The sequence below is a fragment of the Pagrus major genome, chromosome 16 (assembly GCF_040436345.1).
Source record: "Pagrus major chromosome 16, Pma_NU_1.0".
NCBI classification, from domain to species: domain Eukaryota; kingdom Metazoa; phylum Chordata; class Actinopteri; order Spariformes; family Sparidae; genus Pagrus; species Pagrus major.
This window is the reverse complement of record NC_133230.1, coordinates 12242895-12269388: the sequence shown is the minus strand read 5'-3', so window position 1 is coordinate 12269388 and position 26494 is coordinate 12242895. Positions and strand designations below refer to the sequence as shown.

Sequence of the window (26494 nt, the reverse complement as noted above, 5' to 3'; positions counted from 1 at the left end):
TGCACTCTCTATACTGTTTTTAAAGGAGCCTCTATCGCCATGCCAAATCTAGTGGAGGTATTGATAAAGGGACTACTGTATTGCTACAGTCTGCACAACTGTGTCAGGTGCTTGTGGAAATTAATGGCCCAGCAGAGCCCGGCCGTTCTGGTCAGGCTTTATACACTCAACTGAGCTCATGTTCCTCAGTTTTGTTCAGCTGAAATCTTTATTTTCAGATACATTAATTTTGCTGTAGCAAAGCGTTTTGTCCAAAACGGTGAATAAAATGGTGAGAGAAATCCTGTCACTGTGCGATTTAACTGTTTTGGGTTAAATTTACAAAACCACAACTGCAGTTTATACGTATACACAGCTGAAAATTAGGGGTGGTCAATCTGATATCTTGAGATCGTGATTGATCTCGAAGGTGTCCACAGTCTGCTTTTCAGATGAATCACAGAGATTGGGGTATTTAATGTCCTCTTACTTCTGTTTTCAAACTTCACATAACCTCATTGACCAGCAGGTCTGCGCTACGTGTCAAAGTGATGAAGCCAACGAGATTACTTTACTTATTGGACTAATTACTTCACAATGTTTTTCCTTGGGAGACATATTGTAAACAATTCAGTATGAAATATAGCTGGAGGCATACTGGATCTGGAGCTTAATGGTGCAAATAGAGGGATTATTCCAGAAATTAATATATAAAATTAAGAATGAATATTGCAATTTAGATCGTGGATGATGATAGATTAATTAAATTGATTGTGACTGCAAATGGGACCCAAGGAATTAGCATAGCCAAAGCACAGAGCAGCTTTATGGTAGTAAACATTTCACCATCCTTGTTTTATAGTAATTAATGTGTGAGCCCTCAGAATTAAATTCAATCTAAAAACTGAAGCTGAAATCTGTTTCAGCTTCAGTTTTCTTAGAATTTTTGAGTCAAAAGTCTTTTCTCTCTAAAATTTAGGCTTTTATGGTCTTGATTTAGCTTTTCCTATCGGCTCCAGGATCACACAGAACAATACTAATTAAAAGTTGGTTAATTGCAAAAAATAAATTCACATCGTTAAGGTGAGTCTTTCTCCTCTGCAGCTCAGTAGCTGATGTGTGAGTCTTTTCTGCCCCACAGGGTTTCAGAGAAAAGACATTTAAGTGTTCAAATCTGGAAGAACACTGTCACTTCAAAACCAAAATACTTAAATACTGACGAGCACTGATAGAAGTGGATCATTTCACAAGCATGTAGCATTTATGTGTTGATTATAATTGGGTGTCTTGCTGAAGTGCTGCCCATGTGCAATTATGTTTTGTGCTGTGGTTAATTTCTCAAGCGTTTTTGAACTACATTGCCTGTAATGTATTGGTGATAGTGTTGGAGTGTTTCATGGGCACACAGTGGTAACAAGCTCTCAATATAAAGACATGGCTTCCCTGCTTTACTGTGTATTAAACTGCCATCGATGCTTACACAATGAACAAAGATACACAAGTGGTAAAGCAATCTTTTCTCTTTTTTTCTCCTGTAGGAAGACACAGATCCACAGATCCATGAGAGTCTGAGTATTGAAAACACTCTTTGGGCCAGCACAGTCGTTGCATCTGGTAAGTGAATGACAACTTTCATTTCATGTCCATTTTTATCTTGAAATGAGATAAAAGATTTTCCTGGCAGCTACAGTGTGATGGTTCCCTGAAACCCTGCAGAACCACAGACTGTGTTTATGAACGAGTTCCATGTGTCTTTTGCTGTCTAGGGAATTTCCCTTCCACGTTTGTCAGGAAGTATTTTAAAAATTCTTAAGACAGTAAAAAATTGTACCTCTGCATCAAAAGGGGCTTCCATCCACCTGTTTTTATGTGCAATTTTAATTTAATTAAAATATCACAAAAGTGTTTTTGTACTTAGCATAAGTAAGGATATTGACACATCAAACATCTTAACTTAAATGTACACTACTCTGCTTCCTCTTGTACACAGAGTCTTCATGTTATTCTGCATGTTACTCATCAGTACCAAAAAAGTAAAGGGTGGGGGTTTCAGGACTGTATGTAACCTTAACGACCTGGTTCAAGTCCAGACAGGGGCCCTTTTTGAATGTCACCCCCCTCAACCCATCATCACAGAGGGAATCTGGATTAGTGCAGTTGATGGAGAAACGCACTGATTCATTTTTAATGAGATTTTTGAATTTTGCTTAAAACTTCTGGAATATTTTGAAATTATTATATTTTGAAATTATGTTTTTTTTTTTCAAATAACATAACATTAAACTAAACAGCATCTAATTTAATTTACTTCCAATGATGGTGGGGTTATGTGGGCTTTGCAGCGGTGTATGTGTCAACTCACTGTCGAAGAGGACAGCGAGAAAGTACAGCTGGTACTGGTGTATCGATTCTGCAAAAAAAAAAAGTGTTTTAACCGTTTCAAATATTCAGAACTGATATGTATTGATATTTTCTGACAACGCTAGTACTTTATAATATAGGTAATTCTGCTTGGTCTTGTACTCGAGCTGTGATGCACAAAGGATTCATTGCATTAAACCTTGAAGGCGTTTGATGTGATCTGAAGAACTCTGAGAATACCCACAGTTGAGGTAATCCTCCCTCGCTCCGACTGAGCGATTCCCCACAGAAACGATTGTGTCAGTTGAGAGTGTTTGTGACGCTCCCAGCGATGGCCACACCATTGATTTGCGGTGTTGCTCTCCCCTCTGGCCTGACCTTGACCAGAAGAACAAACACACACACTCGCACAAAAAGCCTGACTTAGACCCCTTACATCATCTCTACTTGGGAATGTCATTGTCCCCCACAAGCCTCCCCTTGACAGACACTTCATTGGCTCTACAGTGGCATTCTGGGCACTTGAACTGGCCCGGATCACCATGTATTCACTCCCTTATAGGCCCCAGTCCAGCTGTGACCGGAGAATTAGTTGTTCGCATATTCAAATTGAAGCCCCTCTGCATGCTGAGCCGCACACCATTTGTCACATTGCTCAATTTTTCTGACATTAGAAGTCAACGATAGCAATTCATCACCTTTCTCCTGAGGTCCTGTAACCATTGGTCTCTTTTGTCCTTCTCTTTTTATCTTCACTTCACTTTCCTTGCTTTGTTTTCTGCCCATTTTTAACTCTCTTGCCATTTTTATAGTTCAGGGATTTCAGGGGCTGTATTTAGGTTTATTATTGCCTTCCCCCTTCCATTAAGCTCATTTAATATTAATGACTCATTAATCCTTTGTAATAAGGCCACGGTAATGAATTGGCAAATAAAGATGGCAGCGTATTGATCAGGTTTTATGAGCTTCCATAGGGTGGCTGAAGGCCCTGAGAGTCTAAGCGTATTAAACTCCTGTCTGTTGGCTTGAGTGGCAATGAGACAAAACTGCCTCAGCTCAGCCTTATTGTGTTTCCACTCATGCAGTTCATCTTACTTGACCAAGATGAGTGTGTGCATGTATGCTTGTGTGTGTGGTGTGTGTGTGAGATGGTGGAGGAGGGGTGCAGTTAATGAGCAGCATTACTTTCCTTGTCTCTCTCCTTGGCAGGCACGGTGATAGGGGTGGTGATCTACACAGGCAAAGAGACCAGAAGCGTACTGAACACGTCCTATGCCAAGAACAAGGTGAATACTTTTTAGTCTTTGTGTTTCTGAAGGAAAGATTGAAAGTTGTCTGATTTTGTTACAGAGTTTTTAGGTCGCACATGCTTTAAATGTGAAGATGTTTTTACTATTTTTTTTTCAGAACAAGTTATATGCTTGGGGGGAGAGTATTTCATGATGATATACTATGATTATTTTTAATCAATGAAACTCCTAAATCATTTCCTGACATAGTGACCAAAAAAAAAATCAATATTTCAGCGCACAGCAGGATACCATTGACACTGTTTTATTAACAATTTACATTAAAAACGACAAGAAGCCTTTCTTGCCATGTCGATTTATAGTTTGGTGTTTTAAAAAAAAAAAAAACACAAAGATATTACTGTCACATGAGACAGACGAAACACAGCAAATTGTCACAGTTTAGAAGCTGGCAAAGGGTCATGTTTGTAATTTTTGCTTGAAAAGGACAATTAATCGTTCACCAAAACAGTTGCAATTCCTTTTCTGTTGATTGACAAATCATTCCATGTCTCTTTAATTGTTGCTTTACCCAGTTTACTGTCCTTTTTGTATTTCTTATTTTCATTAAAGCCTTTCTAGAGACGGGTGTTGCAAATTAGCATCTGCTATAAACACTATGATACTCACTTCAAACAGCTGTTATGCAGTTTATCCATGTATATTATATCTCTCCCTATCAAATAAACCGATAATAATGAATAAGTCACATTGTTGTGAACACTGAAATGCTCTTTTGAGTATATTTTTTGTTTTTTCTTGCAGATTTGCACTGATTTTGAAAAAAATAAATAAAGAATTTATGAAGATGTCTTGGTTTTGCATACAAATCTGAGAAATTAAGATCTTTATTTAAGCATTTCCCAAAGCGGTAACAAAGTCAAAAATATTAAAGGCCTGTAAGGTGAACTAAAAACTAGCAATATGACCTCATATTGTGATATTATTAAGCTATATTGCGATACACAATATATATCTATATTTTGAAATCTCCTACAAAGCACTTCATAAATGGTAGGACTGGGCGACAAAATCTAATATAACAATATGTTTCGAATAAATACCTTGATATTAATATTGGGACAATATTGTAGTGATGACTATTGGTCCCTTTCACGAAATATTAACACAATGAGATTTTTAGATAATCATCAATAATGTGGGTATAATGAAGTAGAACAGTCTGGTAAGTTCAGAAAATTAAATCACTTTACTCTAATGCAGCTTTTAAAACCAGTAAAAGACAACACTTATGTCATATCATGATATAACAATATCCAAAATATAAGACGATATAGTCTCATATCACGATATATATCATATTTATTGCTCATCCCTAGCGTAAACATAAATGTTTTGTAAAAGCTGTAGAGTGAAACACCTCACACACACAAAGTAACATCTGTTCCAACTTCCCCTCCTGCCATCTTTGTTCCCCTGCCTCTAATCACTAATCAATCACTACGGCGAGGTGGTTTTTTAACCTTGACTTTCTAGATAAAGTTGGACCTGTCAATGCTAAAGGTCAGCACCGGTTGCTAATTAACCAAAAGGGAAATTAACCAAGCGAGGATTTAAATGACATTTTCAGCTGAAAGTTAATCCCACAGAATCCCCATCGAGCGTTTTTGTCCCCAGATTGAGGAGATTAATGAAAATTTGATTCTAAATATAAGATTTTACCTGGAAGATGGCTGAGCTAGATAGACACGGGTCAACTGATAGAGACGGGCATCAGAGGGATCTGTGAGGCGGTGTTTTGGTCATGCAGTGACTTTTACACACAAAGTTATCACCTACAACTGTCTGCACCACTAAAGCTCTCTGTGGCTCAACACAGCCCCCTCCTACTGCAGCACAGTTTTGACACCAGTGTCTTTTATTAAGAACGCTGATGTGGCCGGTCGAACGGCGGGGGCCACTGTTTTGTGTAAGCTCGACAGTTGAGAGGAATTCAATATTTCAAGGAGATGATGTCAGAAGTGCCAATATGGAGACTGGAGATTGGGGAGAAAGTCGATACAGTGTGGCTGAAGTCGCAAGAACATTTTGGCCTCATATAATCTGTTGTGACACGGGCCAGGACAAAGCCTGCACTTGATCAATCTGACAGGACGTCAGACATAGATTCACTCTTTGTCTCAGTATTGTTAGACAGACCTCTGTCTGAGTAAAGAGACAGAACAATGTCATTTGACAAGAGGCTGCTCTTCAATAAAGATTTGTTCGAAGTACATATCCAAGTCCCAATACTGTGCTCTCTTCACACGTCTCTCAAACTGTGTTACTCTGAAAAAATTGGAAAGTTGTTTACTGAAATCTCAAGAATCAATTTCAGTTTATTTTCTCGACTTCCTTGATTCGCCGCTGTCACAAACGCTGAACAATCCACTTCTTATGGACTAAAGTCCTGATATTCTTTGGTTTTAACTCGATGAATATTCATGTCCCGGGGCTGCAATTCTTTATCAGATTTCACACACATGCTAAACTACAAGCCACACAGGCAGATCGAATCATTCCTTTCACTTTTAATGGCATGGAGATGAATGGAGTAAAATATGCACTTTTTTATTCATTGATAGCATCTTTAGGTTGAGGTAATTGAGTCCTTTTTTCCCCCCTTGACTGAATGAATAATGACTTCATCTGATCCCCAGCAAGGCTTGGAAAATTTAGACCAGCCATTGTTCAAGCAGAAGGGGATCCTTTCGCTTTTCAGGCATGCACTGTGCTCTCTGTCTTAATTTTTCTTCATTTTAATCCACCCAAACCCCCTATTTTTCTCAATAGCTCAACCATGAACCATGTAGTGAGGCAGCGGGGTGGGGAGATACCCACCCGCTCCCTTCCCTTCTCCGCACTCTGCTACTGGGAGTTTAACAGCGACTGATAAATCAGTCACACTGGTCTCCCAGCTCTCCCAGTCCTCAGGGGAATGGGGCTTGGTGGGGGTTTAGGCACTGGAGGAATTTTGCTTGCTTTTTATATGTGCTTGCCCCCTCCCCTCCTTTTCAGAGCAGTTCCTTTTATTTGAGGGAGGAGAGATGTTATGTTCTGCTGTTTTTGTAAGCGTGGTGCGTCAGAAGAAAGCCCTCTGTGTACAGGGCTTCGCTGTGAGCGCTGCCAGAAAGGGGAAGGGCACTTCTTTATTTGACATCTTTTTCCCACATGCTCCATTGGCTGGGAGATACACTCGAAAAATAAAAGACAACTCTGACCCTCTTTTTTGTCTTTTTTTTTTTTTTTCAGAGAGCCATCTCAATATGGGAACTTTATTTATTTTTGAGGCCTTTTGACCTTCTGTTGCATTCAAGGAACAAGGCAATAGTGCAGCTTGTAGGTTGCCACAAAATAGGGCCACCAATAAACTTATTTATGTTGTACACAGGGTTTGCATGATAAAAGCCGGCAGCCAAGAATGTCTTTCATTGGCTTTGTGTTTCCTCCCTGTGTAGCATATTGTCAGGCTTTGGGAGCAGATGGGGAAGTTACAAAGAGTCTTCTCGAGGATAGGTTTTCAGAGAAGGAAGTGTTTACATCTCCAGTTTGGACTTAATATCAAACATTTACGAATTGTGTGATTCATGTGAAGGCAAACACAAGCTTTAGAGTGTGGAATGTAAAAAAGGGCTAGGCAATATGAGAATATATATCTTCTTAGATTTTGAATATCATATTGTGATATGACATAAGTGTTGTCTTTTCCTGGTTTTAAAGGCTGCATTACAGTGAAGTGATGTCATTTTCTGAACTTCTGAACTTGTTCTGATACTTGTCTTTACCCACTTAATCATTATCTCATTACTGATGATTATTGAGCACAAATCTTATTGTGTTAATATTTTGTGAAAGTAACAATAGTCCGATTCTGACCTCTGACCTCTTGTCTCTATAGGTTGGCCTTCTGGACCTCGAGCTGAACCGCCTCACCAAGGCCCTGTTCCTGGCCCAGGTGGTCCTGTCCATCGTCATGGTAGCAGTGCAGGGGTTTGTGGGTCCTTGGTTCCGCAACCTTTTCCGATTTGTCGTGCTTTTCTCCTACATTATCCCCATCAGGTACTTTGTTAATTCTCTTCATACTTTGAATTGCTGTTATTGTTTATTGTGTGTGTTTTTGTTATATGTTTTCTTTTCCATGCAAAACATTTTGTCTCAATTTAAATCATAAAATCTTCCATCTCTGCTTTGAAACCCAAGCTCCCCATCTGCATCTCAACTGGTGGCCTGTGGGCTGAATTCTGGCCTTTTGATCATTATATTAGTAGGCTAATTGGCCTGTTCATTAGTTATGTCTGTTGCCTAGCACAGAAATACTCTTAATTAAAAAAAATCTCCCAAGCTGTATTAACACAGGGAATTTAGAATTTGAGTCTGACAACCTACTGTAAGGGTGCATTGTTTTTTTTCCTGCACTCATCTATTCAAAATTATTTTTTAAATTGTGATACTAATAAACAATTTTTTTTTTTTTTTTTTAAAGTACATTGTTTTAACACGTTTAAATTCCTAGCTCTAAAGGTCAGATATAGGCAATGTAAAAGTGCCCTGTGACATTTTTTAAAAACATACCAGATCAGTGTTTTTAGTGTTTTTCAGTTTTTGTTTCAGTTTTGCTGCTGTGTTTTATTGTTTATATTCATATCAGGAATTGTAGATCACAGCCTGTTTTTTTTCTCCTGTGTAGTTTGCGTGTAAACCTGGACATGGGGAAGTCAGCATATGGCTGGATGATCATGAAAGATGAAAACATCCCGGGCACTGTTGTGAGAACCAGCACCATACCAGAAGAACTGGGCCGGCTAGTCTATCTGCTGACAGACAAGACTGGTAGGTGTCCAATCACACTAAATGAATATAATGTTTGCAGTAGATGTTTGGTATTTAAAGGGATAGTTCGGGTCTTTTGATGTGGGGTTGTATGAGGTACGTGTGTGCAGAAGCAGCGCACACACACAGCGACTTTTAGCAGCTGTCTGACTGTCTGTCGGTGCTACATGCTGCTTCTCCACACAGGGGGAGAGCTGACGGTCATCTAGTGCAGGTAATACACTGACTAGGAATAAGTGCCTCATACAACCCCACATCAAAAGACCCCACTTATCTCTTGAAGTTTAAGCAACATTTTTATTCCTCTTCAAAAGCTGTGCACGCATTTCCCAGTTTTATGCTCCATCAGACCTTGTCCATTTCAACAAGTGTAGCACAGATTCAATCCTTAAATCTTATCTGATCGAAGATTTAGAACATTGTGAATTAAAAGACAAAAGTTTTAACAAATCTTCTGAATTTCCAGGCGATATTTAGGCCTCCTTCGTTCCTCTCATTTCACAATCATGGTGTGATTCTCTAATAACAAATGGCTCCTCTTTACTAATGCTAGTCACTGTGTCAGTGATAAACTCCTGCGGTGGTCCTAACATGCCTCTTTGTCTTTCGCTGCTGATCTAGGTAGGAATAGATTAGCTGTAGAGCCTATTTATCCAGGTTGATAGTTAAGGCACATGGAAAGGGGAACAAACAATCAATCCAATAGAATTGGTTAACCCTGTGGCCCTAATGTTTTTAGAAGTTAGATGCCCTCTAATCAGCTTTATGCTCTATCAGCACTCATTCTGGCAACTGACATCCATTAAACAAGGCCATTGCCCTCGTTTTCAAAGTGTTTTTTCTTTTCTTTTAGTGTCTGAACATTCACTCAGTCTTTTTGTATGCAATGTTGTGTCTTGTCTGTTGGTTAGAGAGGACACGCAGTCCATATTGGTAATGAGATTAGGTCAATGAGAAGGCAGTCACACTACCCTGCAGGTCCCATGATGCATTATAGGCAGTCCTCTGAGTACAAATGCAGTCACTTTGTGTGTTTCTTTGTGCTTTCAGAGATGCTGAATATATTTGAATATTTTTAATTTTTGCTATGAAGAAGTGGTTGTGTGACCGCTGATCTATTTTTGTCTCTGACTGTTTAAAACAGCTTTCACTCTATAGAAAATACTGCTGTCGTATTACGGATGTTTTTAAAGCTTTGTGGTTACAGAACACAAGATTTAAAGATGTTGTTTTACTTTTGATTTCTTTTGACTAGCCAGTGAGAAAATGTGACTATAGACACAAATTTTGTAAGGTGTTGATTAGAGCGAGTGATATATTGGCAGATAATAACTTATTACAAATATATATTGTGTCTGACGATAACTAAGAAGAATTAATGATTAGTTGATTTTCCAACTGTAAAATGACCAATTTATATGTCTCTTGCTCAAACTCCATAAAAACTATAGACATAAAAAAGAAGTCGAAGGGATTCCTACCTTGTTTTACGTTATGTTTGTCAGGGTTAGGATTTTATAACGATGATGGGTCTTAAAAGTTTGGCTCTGATGATAACCCGTGTGAAAAACAGAAATCGAGGAGTAATGTATAGGTGATGGAATTTCTTTATGATTTGTTGATTCGTCTAAACTTATCTTCTGAACTGCAGGAACTCTGACACAGAACGAGATGGTCTTCAAGCGGCTGCACCTGGGAACAGTATCCTATGGCACTGACACTATGGATGAGATACAGAGCCACATAATCCAGTCATATGCACAGGTAAGATTTATCACTGTCCAATGGGGGCAGTTTTTTTATTCATTCATATTCATTATCGATACATCAACTGATTATTTCCTTGATTAGACATTTTTAAAGATATAATGTTACTTTTCTGTAAAAATGTTTTTAAAAGTCTAGAACGTTGTTATATATTAAGTTAAGTTGGGTATTTACGCTATCCCAAATGATTCCAACAATCTTCCTATTAATCCACGAGAAATCCACAATTTTGAGGAAGCAAGTGGAGGAATATGACTAAAGATAACTTGCATATGAAACCCATTTAGCCTCTTCATTTTGAATTATCTTATTATCTTATATCTTATCTTATTGACATTGATTTGATGATGTTGGATTTTTCAGTTAAGATCCTGAACATAAACACATCACAAATCCACATGATGAATAAACACATGAATATTTCACTGTGGATTTTCAATGCTAATTTTGGAGTGACTCATCTTTGTCTCTTTATACCCTTTCGCAAGACAAAGTAATTATTTTCCCATTAAATTATATAAACTCTAAATGTTTCAGTATCTAACAATCAGAAACAACCAAAACAAAGAAAAACAATTATAATGTTAGAATGTACTTCCAATAGGGGCGTGGATACATTAAAATACAAATATATTTCCCATATTTCACTTCATGTTTTTACTGCGTATTCCTGCCTCTCCCTCTAGATCAGTTAAATCCATCCTGATATTTATCTAAGGATGCGTTTTACCGGAAGAATCACATATTGTTCATTCATCATCGTGTCCCTGAGCCCCTCCTCATACTGTAGGCAAGTGTTTTCCTCACTGGGTGGCTCAGATCTGGCTGCAGTCTTGACTGAATGATATTGTTCGTTCTCAGCCAGCTCCAAACAGCTGGTCAACACTGAAACCATCTGCCACACACACACACACACACACACACACACACACACACACACACACACACTCACACATTCACACACATTCACACACACACACACACACCCTTATGTGTAATCTCAGCTAATGAAAAATGACTCGTCTTTTTTGAGCTGGAGCAGGGGAGAGCAGCAGTGCCTCTGTCCAGCTGATGTTACTGTTTCTTTACTGTCACAGTAACATGATTACAAGACACTATTATCGTTTTAAGCTTCATTAGTTTAATCATTATTTCATCAAGATTAGAAGCAGCTAACAAGTGTTATCTCCATTATTAGCTCGACAAATCAATTTACTTCTGTAGAATTTGAAAAAATAGTGATACCTACCCATCATAAGGTCCCTGGGTTTTGTTTATTGAACAGTCCAAAACAAAAAGATGCAAAAATGTCAAACATTTGCTTTTTCTACCTTCTTAAATGTAAAGATTTGCTGATTTATGACCATAAATGAAGAGTCTTTGGGTTTTAGACTGTTGGTTGGACAAAAGAAGCGATTTAAAGAGGTCACTTTGCCTTCATGGAAATTGTGATGACCAGTTTTTCACAATTTCTTGACCTTTTATAGATGAATCGATTAATGGTGAAATTATTCTGCAGATTAATCAAAAATCAAAATAATCATTAGTCGCAGCTCTATTGTATATACATTGAGAGTATTTAGAAGATTGATTAAATAAGTTCTCTTATTTATAAGAAAACAACACAAATGTTTCTTCTTCTAGTGTGTTTAACTTTAACACAGATGTGTTGTCAAAAAAACTGCAGTGACATTTAACATGTCTGACAACAAAACTAAGTGATCTGTCCATTGATTCTTCAGTCACTTTTGATGAAGGTTGTCATCATGCGTCCTTACTGTACTCCCCCATCACCCCTCCTTCGCTGCTGGCAGGATTGAAGGTTAATAATAAGCCAAAATCAAATGCTTCAGTAGAGCGTATCGCCCTCTGTCAAACGCAGCTGGCACAGTGGGCTGTCTGCCTGCTCGCGAGTCACCACCCAGTTAAACTGATGGTTGGTGTCAAAACAGCGGAACACATAAAAGACCCTCAAACCAGATATGACACGATAAAGACGGTGATACACCACTTCCCCTCGCTGTATCATTTAGCTTGAAAGGGGGGTGTCGGAGTGAATTGGCTGTGAGTGCAGTTTCAGATCAAGACGTCAACCACATGCAGGGATCCTATAGTGAGGAAATATGTGCAATGTTGTAACGTTTAGAAAACAATTTCTCGGTCTGAAACGATTATGTAATATATTTCATATGCAGTTAATCAAGTGATATGTATAATGATTGGTATTTATATTTAATCATCAGGCAGCATTGCAGTTGTTTTTCTAGATATCTTCTGGAGGGATTGAACCATGAAAATGAGCCATAACTCTTGATAAAATGTAATTTAGGTCTTGTAAGTTCTAGTCACAAACATCATAATTTGGCCCAAACAGGGCTCAAAATTAGCACCAAAAACTGCCCAGATGCTGGTTAAATATGCAAGTGGCTACATTTGCTTCACTCATCAGCCAAAAACAATGATAATCTATTGAGGAGCAGATAAAATTGAGCATCAATTAGCCATTTGGCCAGTGGACAAAAAGATAATTTTGCACCTTGACTCCAAATATGAATTATTTTCAATTTCAACTCACATTATTTATTGTGACCTCAGGTGACCTCTCAGCCCTCCAATGGTAGCACCAGTGGCGCCACTCCATCGCGGAAGACTCAGACATCAGGCCCCAAAGTCCGCAAGAGTGTCAGCAGTCGCATCCACGAGGCGGTGAAGGCCATCGCCTTGTGCCACAACGTCACGCCCGTCTATGAGTCGCACGTCAACGGAGAGACAGAGTCTGCTGAAGCTGACCAGGACTACAGCGATGACAACCGCACCTACCAGGCCTCCAGCCCTGATGAGGTAAATTTGAGACATTTCCAAAATTTACAACATGTTTTTAGCTAATGAAAAATTGTGCTTTAATCCATAATTGTTGGCATTTTGCCTTTCAAAAACAACATTTTCACCTTGGCCTAAAAATTGTTTACTCTTCAGCTTGTCATACACAAAGGTAGTGTCAGCAATTCTTAAGAAGGACAGCTGATTGTTGATACCGACACTTTGGGCTGGTGGCTCTGTACAACCGGTGTCGGTATTTGTCAACCTGGAAATTAGACTTTTAACTATCTTTCTCTAGAAACGTTTACCCTACCTTAAACCAGGCGGTCTTGTACCAATCTAACAGCACCATAAGTTACATTTTTATCGAACCAAAAACAAATCTGTTTGGATCATATTCATTCAAAAGCCTCAACTGAAGCTTTGAAGGTAAAAATCTCTAATCTTTAATGTCAGAGAGACAAACCCTAAAAATACTGAATCCATATGGAGGTCATGTGTTGTTAAACAGTAACAAATGGTTTTGCTCTCTGAGGCCCCATTTGCACTTGTCATTTTAAGTGTTTCATATCCGGATTGAATTCAGATACAATTTTATACACTTCTGGTATTAATAAACACTGGAGATGATCAGGAACAAACCCTGTGAGCGCCTCTCTACAGTTGCCTCTCTATCTTAATGTTTTATTGGTGATCATAAACAGCGCTGGTTTGTCAGGATAGTCATTTCACGATCACAAAGTCAGAGGTCGCGAACTCCTCGTAGAGGTTAAGCTATTTAATCGTCTGTATTTGCTGCCTGAGGATTTACTGCTCCAGCTGAAGGAAGAATGCAGCACAAAAACGATCCCCAAAGGCATCGCTAAAGCTTCCTTTCCTCTGGCTGATTCTCCACGTTACACAAGAGTTGCAGCTTTTATGACTGAGGATGCTGCTTAGTCTATTATTTATTACTTCTAATCATACTACTGAATTCAATCCAAGAAGAATGCTGATTTAAATTGAATGCTGGTAGGACAGGGAAAGATTTTACCATCAGTATGTGTTTATAGACATGTATTTAATGTATATTGAGGGGAAGTTAATCTTTTCACGCGCACACTAAGTTCAAGGCTGTTGGCATGTTTATCACCCATGACAAGTGAGGCTTCGTAAAGCCTTTGTGAGACTTGCATACGTGTGTCGAACCCACAGCCAAGTCTAACAATCAAAATGAAGATAAAAAGGTGGCGAAAGATAAATTCTCACTTTTCCATTTTGCCTGTCCGTTCTCTCCTCTCAGTTGATGTATATATTTATTTATATCCGTGCTCACTCTGCTCTATCTCCCCTCTCTCCATTGTCTCACACTGCTTGGATTGATCAATATTTAATTTTCTCTCAGAGACGATGAGAGGTGGAGGTCTGTGATTGTTGGTCGAGCTCTCCCTTCCCCTCCAACTACATTCTTTGTTCTCTCTCTGTCCTTTTATTTCCCTCACTCTCTCCCTCTCTCTCGCTCCTCGTCACCTCACTCTCATTGACTGCAGCGTCAGATCTTGGCCACCACTGCACCTCTGTTAGTGATAGTTTGTTTGGCCCTGGCTCTCTGCTCAGCCTCTCTAATGTAATGAGCCGTCATTAAGGAGATGAAGTGGGCCGGCCGCTGAGGTCAGAACAGGGGTCATCTGACCTGCTGGTCAGCCATGCTGTGAACAGAGTCTTCCTGTAACCTTTGACCCTTGTAATATCGGAGCAGAGCATTTGATTGTACCCTTTAATGACTGCCATTTCCAGGAAAGTAGGTGCTTTATCATTTCCAATTGGATGTAACAGGCCGACTCAGTGAGTGTATGAGGCATAAGCACCATGAGGAAGGAAGAGAGTATCTTAAATATGCAAATAAAGTATGATTTCTTCAGGCCGTGCAGTAACTTTTATAAGTGGCTGCCAGGCGAGCAGCCAGGTATCAGCAGATGATTTACAAAATGGTGCCATGTTTTAATCATTTATATTTGACGTTATAATGGTTGGGTGCAATATTTAAAAAAAATAAGAGCTTATCAATCATTAAGATATCAGGAATGTTTCAAGATATTATCAAATACAGTAACAGACATGAAATACATCTCACTCAGATCTGGCCTCGCTTCCCAGATAACTAATATCAAGTAATGTGATGATCAGTGCTTGGGTAGTTACTCAAAAAAAAGTAATGTATGACACATTTTTTTAATAAAGTAACAAGCAATCATGCATTACTTTACATTCTTACTCCCTGTAGAAATTAATTAGTTACACTACTAGATACATTACTTTTGTGTTACTCCACAGCATCGCCTTACATCCATTATCACCTAATTGCCAGCTAAGAATAACCTTATAGCACAAAGCCGGCAGAAAAATCATGAAAGCAAGCCAGCGAGGTGAAATTAGAGCAGAAGTATTTAACTGTTCAGGGCCGTCGTGACATGCTTGAGCTGCTGTTCATTTTAAAGGCAGAGCTGCCATTGTGATTTACATGATCACAATAACACTGTGAACACAGTTGAAATGATTAATCTGGTTGTTTAAGCCAGTCTGCCCCTGTCATAAAGAATTATTTCCTATTACCATCGTAACACATGATTCACATGCAGTTTGTATCAGAGTTGACGAAGCTTTAAATAGTTTCTGTAGAGCTGATAAAGTCAGAGCTGATTTAGGATCCAACACGACATAGTGCATGTGTCCGTTTGTGTGTGCAGCTACATACACACACACACCAGGATAATGACACACAGATGTGTGTTAAGTAAATATAGGCAGCCCTTTTTACGGAGCTCAAAGGGGGAGCGGGAGAAATGATGGGGTATTAACAGGAAGTTCCAATTTGTAGGTCAGAGTATAATAACAACCTTTGAGTGAGCAAATTGAAAATGAACCCATTGAGAATTGAGTCGTGTGCAGCTGAACGCTCACTCGGGGGCCACAGTTCCTGCTGAGGAGAAAAAGAGGAAAGAGAAACAGAAAAACACTTATCTGGAGCTGAATGAGAAGAGCTCAGCGGCTCAGTCTGGAGATATCGTAATTCTCTCGTGCCTCGTATTTCAACTGCACATGAAATCAGATCCCATCAGCTTATGGTCCACATTTGTCATGGATTTTCCTTATTTCCTTGTTAAACTGTTTTATACAGTGGTGGAGGAAATACTTTACTTAAGTAATGATAATTATACCACGCTGTTAAAATGCTCCTACAAGTTGGCCTGCCATGAAAAATGTTACATAAGTAAAAATATGTAAGTTTAACCAGAAAAATAATGAAAATATTAAAAAGTAAACGTACCATTGCAAGAAAATGTCTTCCTGTGAATATTATATATGATATCATTTGATTAATATTACTTATGCCTTGATGTAAACACAGAGTTGTACTGCTGCAGTTGTTTGAGGTGGAGCTCATTTAAAAAAATTTTGGTAGTAATAATAAGTAATAATCTGCTGATTATTTTTGCCATTATATGATTGATTGTTTGGTTTGTAAAATACTGAATATATTTGGAAATGCTGTTAAAATTACCCAGAATGGATGCTGGTTTTGTCCAACCAACAGTCCAAATCTCAACATTTTTAAAAATGCATTAAAATTGTAAAAAGTAATAAAGTACTTTAGCAGTTTCGGTCTACATCTGGTTTGATATTTGATAAAGATGATCATCCTGAAATTTAAGAAAGACATTTAACTTTCAGATGTTATTTATACCTGGCAGCTCTCATCACCCTGCTATGTTCTATCAAAGTTGGAGCATAGTAGTCAAAACGTGGAAGTTTGTGGTCTTCTAGTCGTCTGTAAGCAATGAAAGAACAACATTTATGTTTCTTTTCATATGACTTCCTCAGGTGGAGTTGGTGCGATGGACACAGAGCGTCGGCCTGACCCTGGTCAACAGAGACCTGAACTCCCTGCAGCTGAAGACTCCTTCTGGGCAGATCCTCTCCTTCCACATCCTGCAGATCTTCCCCTTCACCTCCGAGAGCAAAAGGATGGGCATCATCGTCAGGGTGTGGAGCTCGTATATAACAATATGATGTGTGGATGCTGTTTCCTGTGTGCTATTTTGGTTATTTAGTCATGTCCCTTTAGGGTTTCTGTGTCAGTCTACTAAATGAATGAATGTAGAGGACTTGCATCTCTTTCAGATTTGAGTTTTATGTAAAATGTCTCCATTTTATATTTCTTTTGATGTCAAATCATTGTTATGTTTTGTGCTCTCTTGTATCTTTTGAGCTGCACTGTTGAAGTTAACAAGTTGCTGCATGACAATTGGTGTAGAAATATTTTTCTGCTAAATGTACTAACTGTAATTTGTAATCTGGTTTAGGAGGAGTCAACAGGAGACATCACTTTCTACATGAAGGGTGCTGATGTTGCCATGGCGAGCATCGTCCAGTATAACGACTGGTTGGAAGAAGAGGTAAGGCTCTAGCTGGGTCTATTCCGACTCGGGAGTGTTCATACCAAACTCGCAATGCGAAGTAATGTCTCTTGAAAAAGTCAATTTGTGACTTTAATCTCAGAGAATTGCAGAAACAATTTACGACTATAATTGCAGAGAGCCATGTGGTCTTCTGTTCCTTTCCAACCTTAATCTCAGAGATCTTGACTTTATCACGAAATATAACCCCCCGTTCCCAGTCTCTAGCAGCTGTTTATTAAAAAAAAAATGTCCAGAAACGCCTCAGAAAACAAAAAACTGGACTCAGCAGTCAGTTTGTCCAGCAGCAGCCATGTCTCATCCTAAAGTGCAAATCAAGACCGTAAACCTGTCACCGCTCATTTAAATTGAGCCCCTGTGGATGAGAATATTAGTTGCTAAGCTGTTATCATATGGATAAAACAACAGATACACAACATATGTATTGTCACACATGGTGATCATTTGTGAGCCAGTGCCCTCTCTTAATCAGGACATTCATGTAGAGATCAGCGGTCCATGTCTACGCCAGCTTGGTGGTCGAAGGTCTTGTGTGCGTATGTTCATAATTATATTGGCATTATTGAGTCATGCAGCACTGGGGGCAGCGTTTGATTTAATTAGTGACCTACATAAAGTTGAAGTAATTACAGTATGTCATATTCTTGAACAATGGTGCTAATGATGTCCTGTTGGCTGTAATATCCCGCTGTCAAATCAGCCGGCGCTACGGCTACTCTGCTTGTCAATAACCAATCAACAGGACAGATTTGCCCCATTGGTGTTTCATATCAAAAATAAACCGCCATCCATCCCTTTGTTTTACTGTGTCCTCTGGATTGCACCAGAGGCCATGTTATTCACCATTGATTTCTTTGGTGTTGGTAGCAATATGCAGCTATTGACAACACTGTACATGGTGTACTTATACAGCAGCTGTTATAACAGAACACATGATCTGTGCTGTATGTGATTTATATTCATCTTATGGAAAAGACATAATTAAACATGAACGTTAATTTTAAATAACCCAAATCTTCAAATTCTCCTTTGAAATGATGTAATGTTGAGAAGTAAAATCCCCATGAAGAAATACATGAACAACTGTGTGTGTTTATCTCTGTTTACTGACATCTTTTCCTCCTTTCTCTCAGTGTGGGAACATGGCCAGAGAAGGCTTGAGGACGCTGGTGGTGGCCAAGAAGTGTCTGTCTGAGGAGCAGTATCAGGACTTTGAGGTATGGATGAATACTGTACTGTATGTACTGTACATGATGTTTGATCCTGCTCCACACACACTCTTTTCTTAATTCCTCTTCAGTTATTATGTGTTTATAGATGAATTGGCTCTAAAACATTTCTTTCTCATTTATCCCCCGTACACTCCTCTCTTTCTCTCTCTCTATGCAGAACCGCTACAACCAGGCAAAGCTCAGCATCCATGATAGAGCCCTGAAGGTTGCAGCAGTGGTGGAGAGCTTAGAGAGGGAGATGGAGCTTCTGTGTCTGACCGGGGTGGAAGACCAACTACAAGCAGACGTCAGGCCCACGCTGGAGCTGCTCAGGAACGCTGGCATCAAGGTTAGCAGGGAAATGAGGGAAGCACTTCTTCACAGTTAAAGCTGCTAAAGAGAATCAAATAGAAAAGCCCACAGACCTTCGCACCACATCTTCAGTCCACTCACATATTGATCCTGTTTTCTGCTCAGATCTGGATGCTGACAGGGGACAAGCTTGAGACGGCTACATGCATCGCCAAAAGCTCCCATTTGGTCTCCAGGAGCCAAGACATCCACGTCTTCAGACCGGTACGCTGTTCTTTCCCTCTACACGGTGCTTTGATGTAATCATGTGCGCCTGATTTACATGAGATAACACAAAGCATGAATAAGCTCACGGCTAATTGTATCGTGTGGCTCTCGAGCAGGTCTCAAACAGAGGAGAGGCCCATCTGGAGCTCAACGCCTTCAGAAGGAAACATGACTGTGCTCTGGTCATCTCTGGAGACTCCTTAGAGGTACTTCAACACAGTGCAGCTCACAGTGACATTTCCTTGCACAGCAGATGATGCCGAGGATGCAGCCAAACAGACAATGAGAGAATAAAAAAGTTCTCAGCCAAAACTAATGCGTTGGAGTTAAACCAAGGCCTTGAGGATTCAGAGAGGAAGACTAATCACCAAAAGATATTGGTCATTTTTTTATGAGGCAGAACAATCAGAACTTGTTTGTAACAGCTAAGCAGGAGTTTTGCATGTGGTTGGAAGAGAAACAGATCAGTGTTTTCACTTATATTGTCCACAAGTCAAAATATATAAATAAATCTGGAACAGGATGTCCTTAAAAAGTCTTAAACATGTCTTAAATTAAATAAATATGAGACCTTAAAAGACATTAAATTGCAAGTTTCTAATATCTCTAATAATCCTGCATAAAACCTACCTCTACACGGGACCACATATCTTCTACTTACGTTTTGATTATTCAGTCTTAAATTTGGCTGAATCCAGTAAACTGTTTTGTGTCTCTATCTTTGTTGTGCTGCAGGTGTGTTTGCGGTATTACGAGCATGAGTTCGTAGAGCTGGCGTGTCAGTGTCCAGCGGTGGTCTGCTGTCGCTGCTCCCCGACTCAGAAGGCCCAGATCGTCACGCTCCTCCAGCAGCACACCGCCAACAGAACCTGCGCCATAGGTGAGTGCTGACGGATGATGTGGCAGCAGAAATGCCAGCTTGGGAGGTTGTTGGCTCCGGTCCAGAGACAGCCTGGGAAATTCTGTGAAGGGGGGGGCGTCTTTGTAGATTCAGCTCAGTCCTTTAGAGAGTGAGATGTTAGACAATGTGTAAAACAATCTAGTAGACAGATTTATTAAATAAGAAATCCAGACTGAAAAAGGTGAATTGGTGCCTCAAAACTTGTCTACATACTGCTGTGTTACTTCTTATATCCACAAGATGGCAGTCAAAGTTCACTAAGATAAGCACCTGGCAAAGTCTGCTACTTTTATAACCTCAGTGCTTCTTTGTGAAACAGTGAGAAGCTTTTCTTAAAATGTGTGTTCTTCCGTTTTGTGTCAGGTGATGGAGGAAACGATGTCAGTATGATCCAGGCTGCAGACTGTGGTATCGGGATTGAAGGAAAGGTAAAGACCTCCCACAGAGCTCAAGTGGTATCCTAGTTTAGTAATTTATGGTACTTTCACGTGCCCCTCGGTGGGTCCGTTTTCCAGAGTTGGGAGTCGTTGTTTCCGCTTCAATGTGTTCAGGAGCTTTAAAGTCATACGAGGAAACAACATGAACGCTACAAAGAAGATGTGTTGTATTTTATTTGCTTTGAAGTGTTTAAACAACATATTGATAGCTAGAGCTTGAAGATTTTGTTACAGACTTGTTGATGCACCCATTCATTCCCCGAAACCACTAAAATATTGCTTTACCTGACTTGTTATCAGGGTAAACGCTAATAAATAACTTTTCTACCTAATCTTATACCATATTACAGAATATATTTGATTCCTGTATATTTTCTCAATCGGAAACAAAGTACAAACAGCACCCATGCTTCCTTTGAAACTCAAGTTACAAACTATACAGCTGCTGTATCTGCCTTTATTTTCAGTTTTGAGGTTTGTACCATTTTATTTTATGTTTTTAATATTTTCTTTTATCTTTCTCCTTGTCTGTAAACAGGAAGGGAAGCAGGCGTCTCTGGCCGCAGACTTCTCCATCACTCAGTTTAAGCACATCGGTCGCCTGCTCATGGTTCACGGCAGGAACAGCTACAAGCGCTCCGCAGCGTTGGGACAGTTCGTCATGCACAGAGGCATGATCATCTCCACCATGCAGGTACAGTCCTAAATAAAAAACTAAGTGTGTTTAAAATAAAGTAAAATAGTCACTTCATAATTTAAGAAAACTTTCCAGGATCTTTTTCAGAATCTTCTTAATGACTGCATCTTTGTTTCAGTCATATAAATGTTTTGTTCTTATAGTGTCTGTTTTCAATTAACACTCTTTTTTAATATGTGCTCTGTGGTGAAGCTGAAGACAATTATCAACGTTGTAGACAATAAAGCTCCTAACTTACTTTATGGCTTTTGTTTTCTGTCCTCAGGCTGTGTTCTCCTCCGTATTTTACTTTGCCTCTGTGCCCTTGTACCAGGGTTTCCTCATGGTTGGGTGGGTACCTTTTTCTAAATGTCAATGAACATTCTTAGGTATAATTTTGTGAAAACAGTGAGGAATTATTGTTTATTTTAATGTGAATTTTGCACCCAGCCTATCCATTATAGCTACATGGTAAACATTTTGTTACCCATGCTTAATTTTTCTGTGCGCCACTTTGTTCTGTGCAGGTATGCCACCATCTACACCATGTTTCCTGTCTTCTCACTGGTTCTGGACCAAGATGTGAAGCCGGAGATGGCTCTTCTTTACCCAGAGCTTTATAAAGACCTCACCAAGGTACTGTGCCACTTTCTAAAATGTGTCTGTTTGAAAATATAAAGTCCCTTCATCCACATTTTCCCCCGTTATCAACTTTCAGCAGGTCACCAGGTATGTTACGCTCATGGATTATGTTTCTCTCTTTCAGGGGCGTTCATTATCTTTCAAGACTTTCCTCATTTGGGTTTTGATCAGTGTGTATCAAGGTAAGGTGAACAGATTGTTAGTACAAGTTAAATTTGACCATCAGTCACTGTATCTGCCTGATGAATTAGCTTCATTAAAATAACCTGTAAGTTTTTAAACAGCAGCTAAAACATGACTGTATCTGTAATGAATGAGCAGGCTGGTTTTGGAGACTGTCAGAGCAACTCTTCAACCACCATTTCATCATTTCTTCTCTGTCTAATACCAGGGTCCCCGGGCCCCTTCAAACTCTCAGACCGTCTGTTTCTCAGTATCTTAGGTTTCCAGCCGCCATCCGCTTTTACATGCAGGCTTTTGTCTGTCCAGTAAATCGATATTTCTGTAATCGCTAAGCCATGCAGCGTGTGAGAAAGATCTATGTTCCTGCTCGAGCGTGACTTCCTGACAGCTCGAGGTTTTTAATTAAAGGCCAATACCAGGTCTGTGGAAAAAAAAGAAACATGAAGACGATATGAGAGGACGACAGCAGAGGAAAATATTAGGCGCCAATCTCGCTTAATTTATTACAGAGTTTGACTCGCTGGAATGCACTGTACGAAGACTGTATGAAAAAGCAATTATGTGATCGGTTGAAGGCTATTAAGCTCAATTTGTGTCGTGTTATAATAAAATGGAAGGCTATCAAGATACAGGAGGCGCCCGAAGATGAGCGAGTGTCTGGACACTTTAAGATTTTAACAGAGTGAGACACACTGGAGCACATTGTGCATCATACCCTCATTAATATGTTATAGAATCAGTCCTTATCTCCAGACAGATTCATTCTTAATTGTCTCAGTCAGCTGTATAAAGAAGAATGTAAGAAATGGTCCTGCATGAAAAAACAGACACAACCTAACCTGGTCTGGTAACAACACCTGGTCGATGTGTTTCTTTTGGCGCCACCAGGTGGCATCCTCATGTACGGCGCACTGGTGCTGTTTGAGTCAGAGTTCGTGCACGTGGTCGCCATCTCCTTCACAGCGCTCATCCTGACCGAACTGCTGATGGTGGCGCTGACGATCCGTACCTGGCACTGGCTCATGGTGGTGGCCGAGTTCTTCAGCCTGGGCTGCTACCTGGCCTCGCTCGCCTTCCTCAACGAGTACTTTGGTAGGTATTCATTTCTTTTCCCGGAAGTTTCTAGTTCTCATGTATTTCCTTTTTATCTCTGTCACTTGTTTCTGCACTGTGTAACTTCAGTGAGAGGGCAGGATCACAGCGTTACATACATGTTTACTACAAGACACAAGTTTTAAACACAACATTGTTATGACGTGATGAGTTTTGTTTGTAGTCAGCACCTACATTACGTCTGACAAACTTTTACAGCCCTGAGATTTTTATTTACAGCAGTGGTGTTGCACTCAGAAACTGTGTGTTTTGTTTTCTTGGTTCAAGAAGGCCTTTATGAAAGTTGTGTCATGAAGGTCTAGAACAGAAAAGCAGCAAAAAAATGCATGTTACAAACTTTGACAGTGTGCAGGAGTGTGTTTCCAACTTTTGGTCTACTCAACCCTCTCCTACGCTCCTGGCTCATGAAATCAAAGGTCAAAGCATTTTTCTCTTCCAAGTCAATGTCATAAAACGGAGAAAAATACTCATTATAATTTCCCTAGAAACTGAAGAAAAGTAGTAGCTTGTTTTGTCCAACCAACCAACCAAAACCCAAAATAAATTCAGTTAAGATAAGCAGAAAATCCTCTCATTTGCGCAAGAAATTGCATTTTTGCTTAAAAAAGTACTGAAATGATTAATTGATTTGATCGTTTCGGCTCTACTTCTGTGCAGCACGTAGCTCTGACTTTCTCTCAAGCTCGCTTACTTGAAATACCAGTGAGCTTTGAGTAAAGTCGAAGAATAACTTTGTTTTGTTTGTCCAGTCCAGTATCGAACGGGCCGAGAGCTTGAAAGCAGTCGGTCTTTGATGTAACACTACCAGGCACTCAAGTGTTGTGCAGTAGTTCAGCCGTCAGCTCTGTGCCTTTGTGCTTTTATTGCTTCCCCCTTCTTTCTTTCTTTGTCTCTGCCTGTCTCTTCCTGTTTCTCTCCTCACTGCTAAACTTTGTACTGCACTCACTCTGTTTCTGCTGCATTTCTTTTGCTTCTGTATGTTGGCAACAGGCATAGGCAGGGTGTCCTTTGGAGCTTTCCTTGGTAGGTGTGCAGCCTGTAAATTCATCTCCTCATTCCCTCGTCCATCTCTCTGCATTAATTACTATTTCTGTGTTCCAGTGATGTTTTACTGTGTCATCGTTTTGTCTGTTTCATTTGAGTTTGATTTCTTTACATCATGTGCCCTGCAGGTCTTTATTATCTTGAGTCATTTCGCTGTCATGTTTTCATTTAGTGGTTTTGTGACACATCTAGACGAGCATGTTGCTTTTGTCTCGTGGTTCGTTAATTGATTGAATTCTCCTGTACAAAAACGTGTGTAACTGAGCTGTTTTCCTTCTGTTTGCTCTCCCAGACTTGTCGTTCATCACGACTTGGCCTTTCCTGTGGAAGGTGTCCGCCATCACGCTGGTCAGCTGTCTTCCTCTCTACATAATCAAATACCTGAAGCGCAAGTTTTCACCTCCGAGCTACTCCAAACTGTCCTCATGAGCCAAACTTGGATTACCTTGTTTTGTAGTTTCGTGCTTCTCTGAGCGCTCTCTTTTCAGCACTTTTTTTACTCACTGATCCTCAGTGATGGTTAAGGCGACCTGTGGGGGAAAAGGAACCACTGGAAAAATGGGAAATTATGAGAAATGAAACAATCTTCTTCAGATCATGTCACTGGGATCTTGGGATGACTTGAAAAAGAAGCACAAGACTCTAAAAGGATGGAGAAGAAGAGTGTCATGGTGACTGCACTGAGAAGGACTCAAACACTTGACCTCATTTTGTTGGGAAACGGTCAATCTGCCTTCTTTTGCTTGAAAGCATTTCAAACAAATCCGCTTCAAGTGTCATTTTATACACTTCTGATGCATTGTTTCAATGTTTAACTTTTTATATGTGGAGTTCAGACTTTTTTTAAGTGTTATTTTTTATTCTAGGTATTAATTCCAGTTGCTGGCATGCATCTGTGAACAGTGTTGAGTTGCTTGAAGGGATAAAAAAAAAAAAAAATCCTTTGTTTTAATCTTTTCCTACATTACTGTAAATAAAAGCCTTTACATGCAGGCTTGGTTGCCACTGCTGTCAATGTAAACCTCATTAACTCTTGTACAAACGTGCATTAGAAAACAAGACAATTTACGATGACATTCACAAAGAAAATGCTGGAACTTGCTTCAAAACTGTATTTCTGTGCATTTTGCTGCTTCACGTCCTTGAGACATCATCAGAGCATCCTCTCCGTAGTATAAAACCAGCACTCCATTAGCCACGGTAAAAGTATTGTCAGCATATTTTGGCCTTGATTGTCCTGCATAATTTCACATTTACATTTATGATGTCTGACTGCAGCCATCGGTCCTCCTGTTCCGGACGTGGCAGCTCGATTCGTGCCTCATTATGATGTATTTTAATGTACCGAAGACGCGTCTCACAGCATTGGATGTAATACAATCAATCAGAGCGTTTGTTTTTGTTACCTCTGTAGCCAGATCTGTAACTTCCAGGAGCTTGAGTCCTGCTGCTGTTCTCTGAAGATCATTTCTTTTATGGTAAAACTACTTTAAAGTCACAACGAAGGACCCTGAATCACTGTCCGCTGTGTATTTTTAGGCCTTTATTGACAACTCAACTCCCCTGGGCCTCTGTGTGACTTTGTCCTGTAGCAGACATTCAGCTCTTTTTTTAAAGGAGGGATGAGTTTTATCATTCGCTCCATGTACTGTAGGTGTTGAGCACGTTGTGAGCACAGTGGAATAAATCAGATGGAAGAAACTGTTCTTTAAAATGTGCGGTTCGGTAAACAGGATGTAGTGTAGTCGTGTTTATCAGTTAGGTTGTCATTTTGTGAATCACATTTGAGTTAAACTCGGGTCGATCATTCCTGAACATAGTTGTGTTCATTTAATAATGTTGCAACCGAGCTGTGAAATGTGGCTACACTATAAGAAAAAAGAGAAATAGTGGCTGTTTGAGGAAGAGTCGGTGTGGCTGCGACACTTTAATGCAAATTGCATTCAGCTTTTATTAAACTTCTGATTTACATTCTTATGAAAAGCAATTCCAGATGTTGATTCCTGTGTTTTATGTTGAGATCTCTGTTCTATGTGATGTCGTATAAACTTTTCTTTCTTGTGAACTTGCTTTCCATGTCCTACACTGGGATTTCTAACAACATGTCTGTTATTTATAATACTGTTATTGATTAAAGAATAATAAAAAGAACCAATAGATGCCAACTAAACTTACCTTTTTCTGTGTGTCGACAATAACAGCAGG

General features: G+C 39.6%; 1 protein-coding gene across 2 annotated transcripts in view; it reads left to right on the top strand.

Moving 5' to 3' along the window:
- Positions 1–26459, top strand: part of atp9b (ATPase phospholipid transporting 9B) — a 43459-nt gene extending 17000 nt beyond the window's left edge. For both annotated transcript variants that reach the window (XM_073483253.1, XM_073483255.1), the window contains exons 10-29: positions 1518–1593; positions 3550–3626; positions 7528–7688; positions 8317–8459; positions 10111–10223; positions 12822–13067; positions 16908–17069; positions 17390–17482; positions 18637–18720; positions 18893–19063; positions 19192–19290; positions 19410–19499; positions 20029–20173; positions 20558–20622; positions 21170–21325; positions 21594–21658; positions 21835–21943; positions 22074–22131; positions 23021–23224; positions 24582–26459. In XM_073483253.1, the coding sequence (XP_073339354.1) occupies positions 1518–1593; positions 3550–3626; positions 7528–7688; positions 8317–8459; positions 10111–10223; positions 12822–13067; positions 16908–17069; positions 17390–17482; positions 18637–18720; positions 18893–19063; positions 19192–19290; positions 19410–19499; positions 20029–20173; positions 20558–20622; positions 21170–21325; positions 21594–21658; positions 21835–21943; positions 22074–22131; positions 23021–23224; positions 24582–24718 (2454 nt within the window). In that variant the 3' untranslated portion in view covers positions 24719–26459. The remainder of the gene's footprint in view (positions 1–1517; positions 1594–3549; positions 3627–7527; positions 7689–8316; positions 8460–10110; positions 10224–12821; positions 13068–16907; positions 17070–17389; positions 17483–18636; positions 18721–18892; positions 19064–19191; positions 19291–19409; positions 19500–20028; positions 20174–20557; positions 20623–21169; positions 21326–21593; positions 21659–21834; positions 21944–22073; positions 22132–23020; positions 23225–24581) is intronic.
- Positions 26460–26494: the final 35 nt, after the last annotated feature.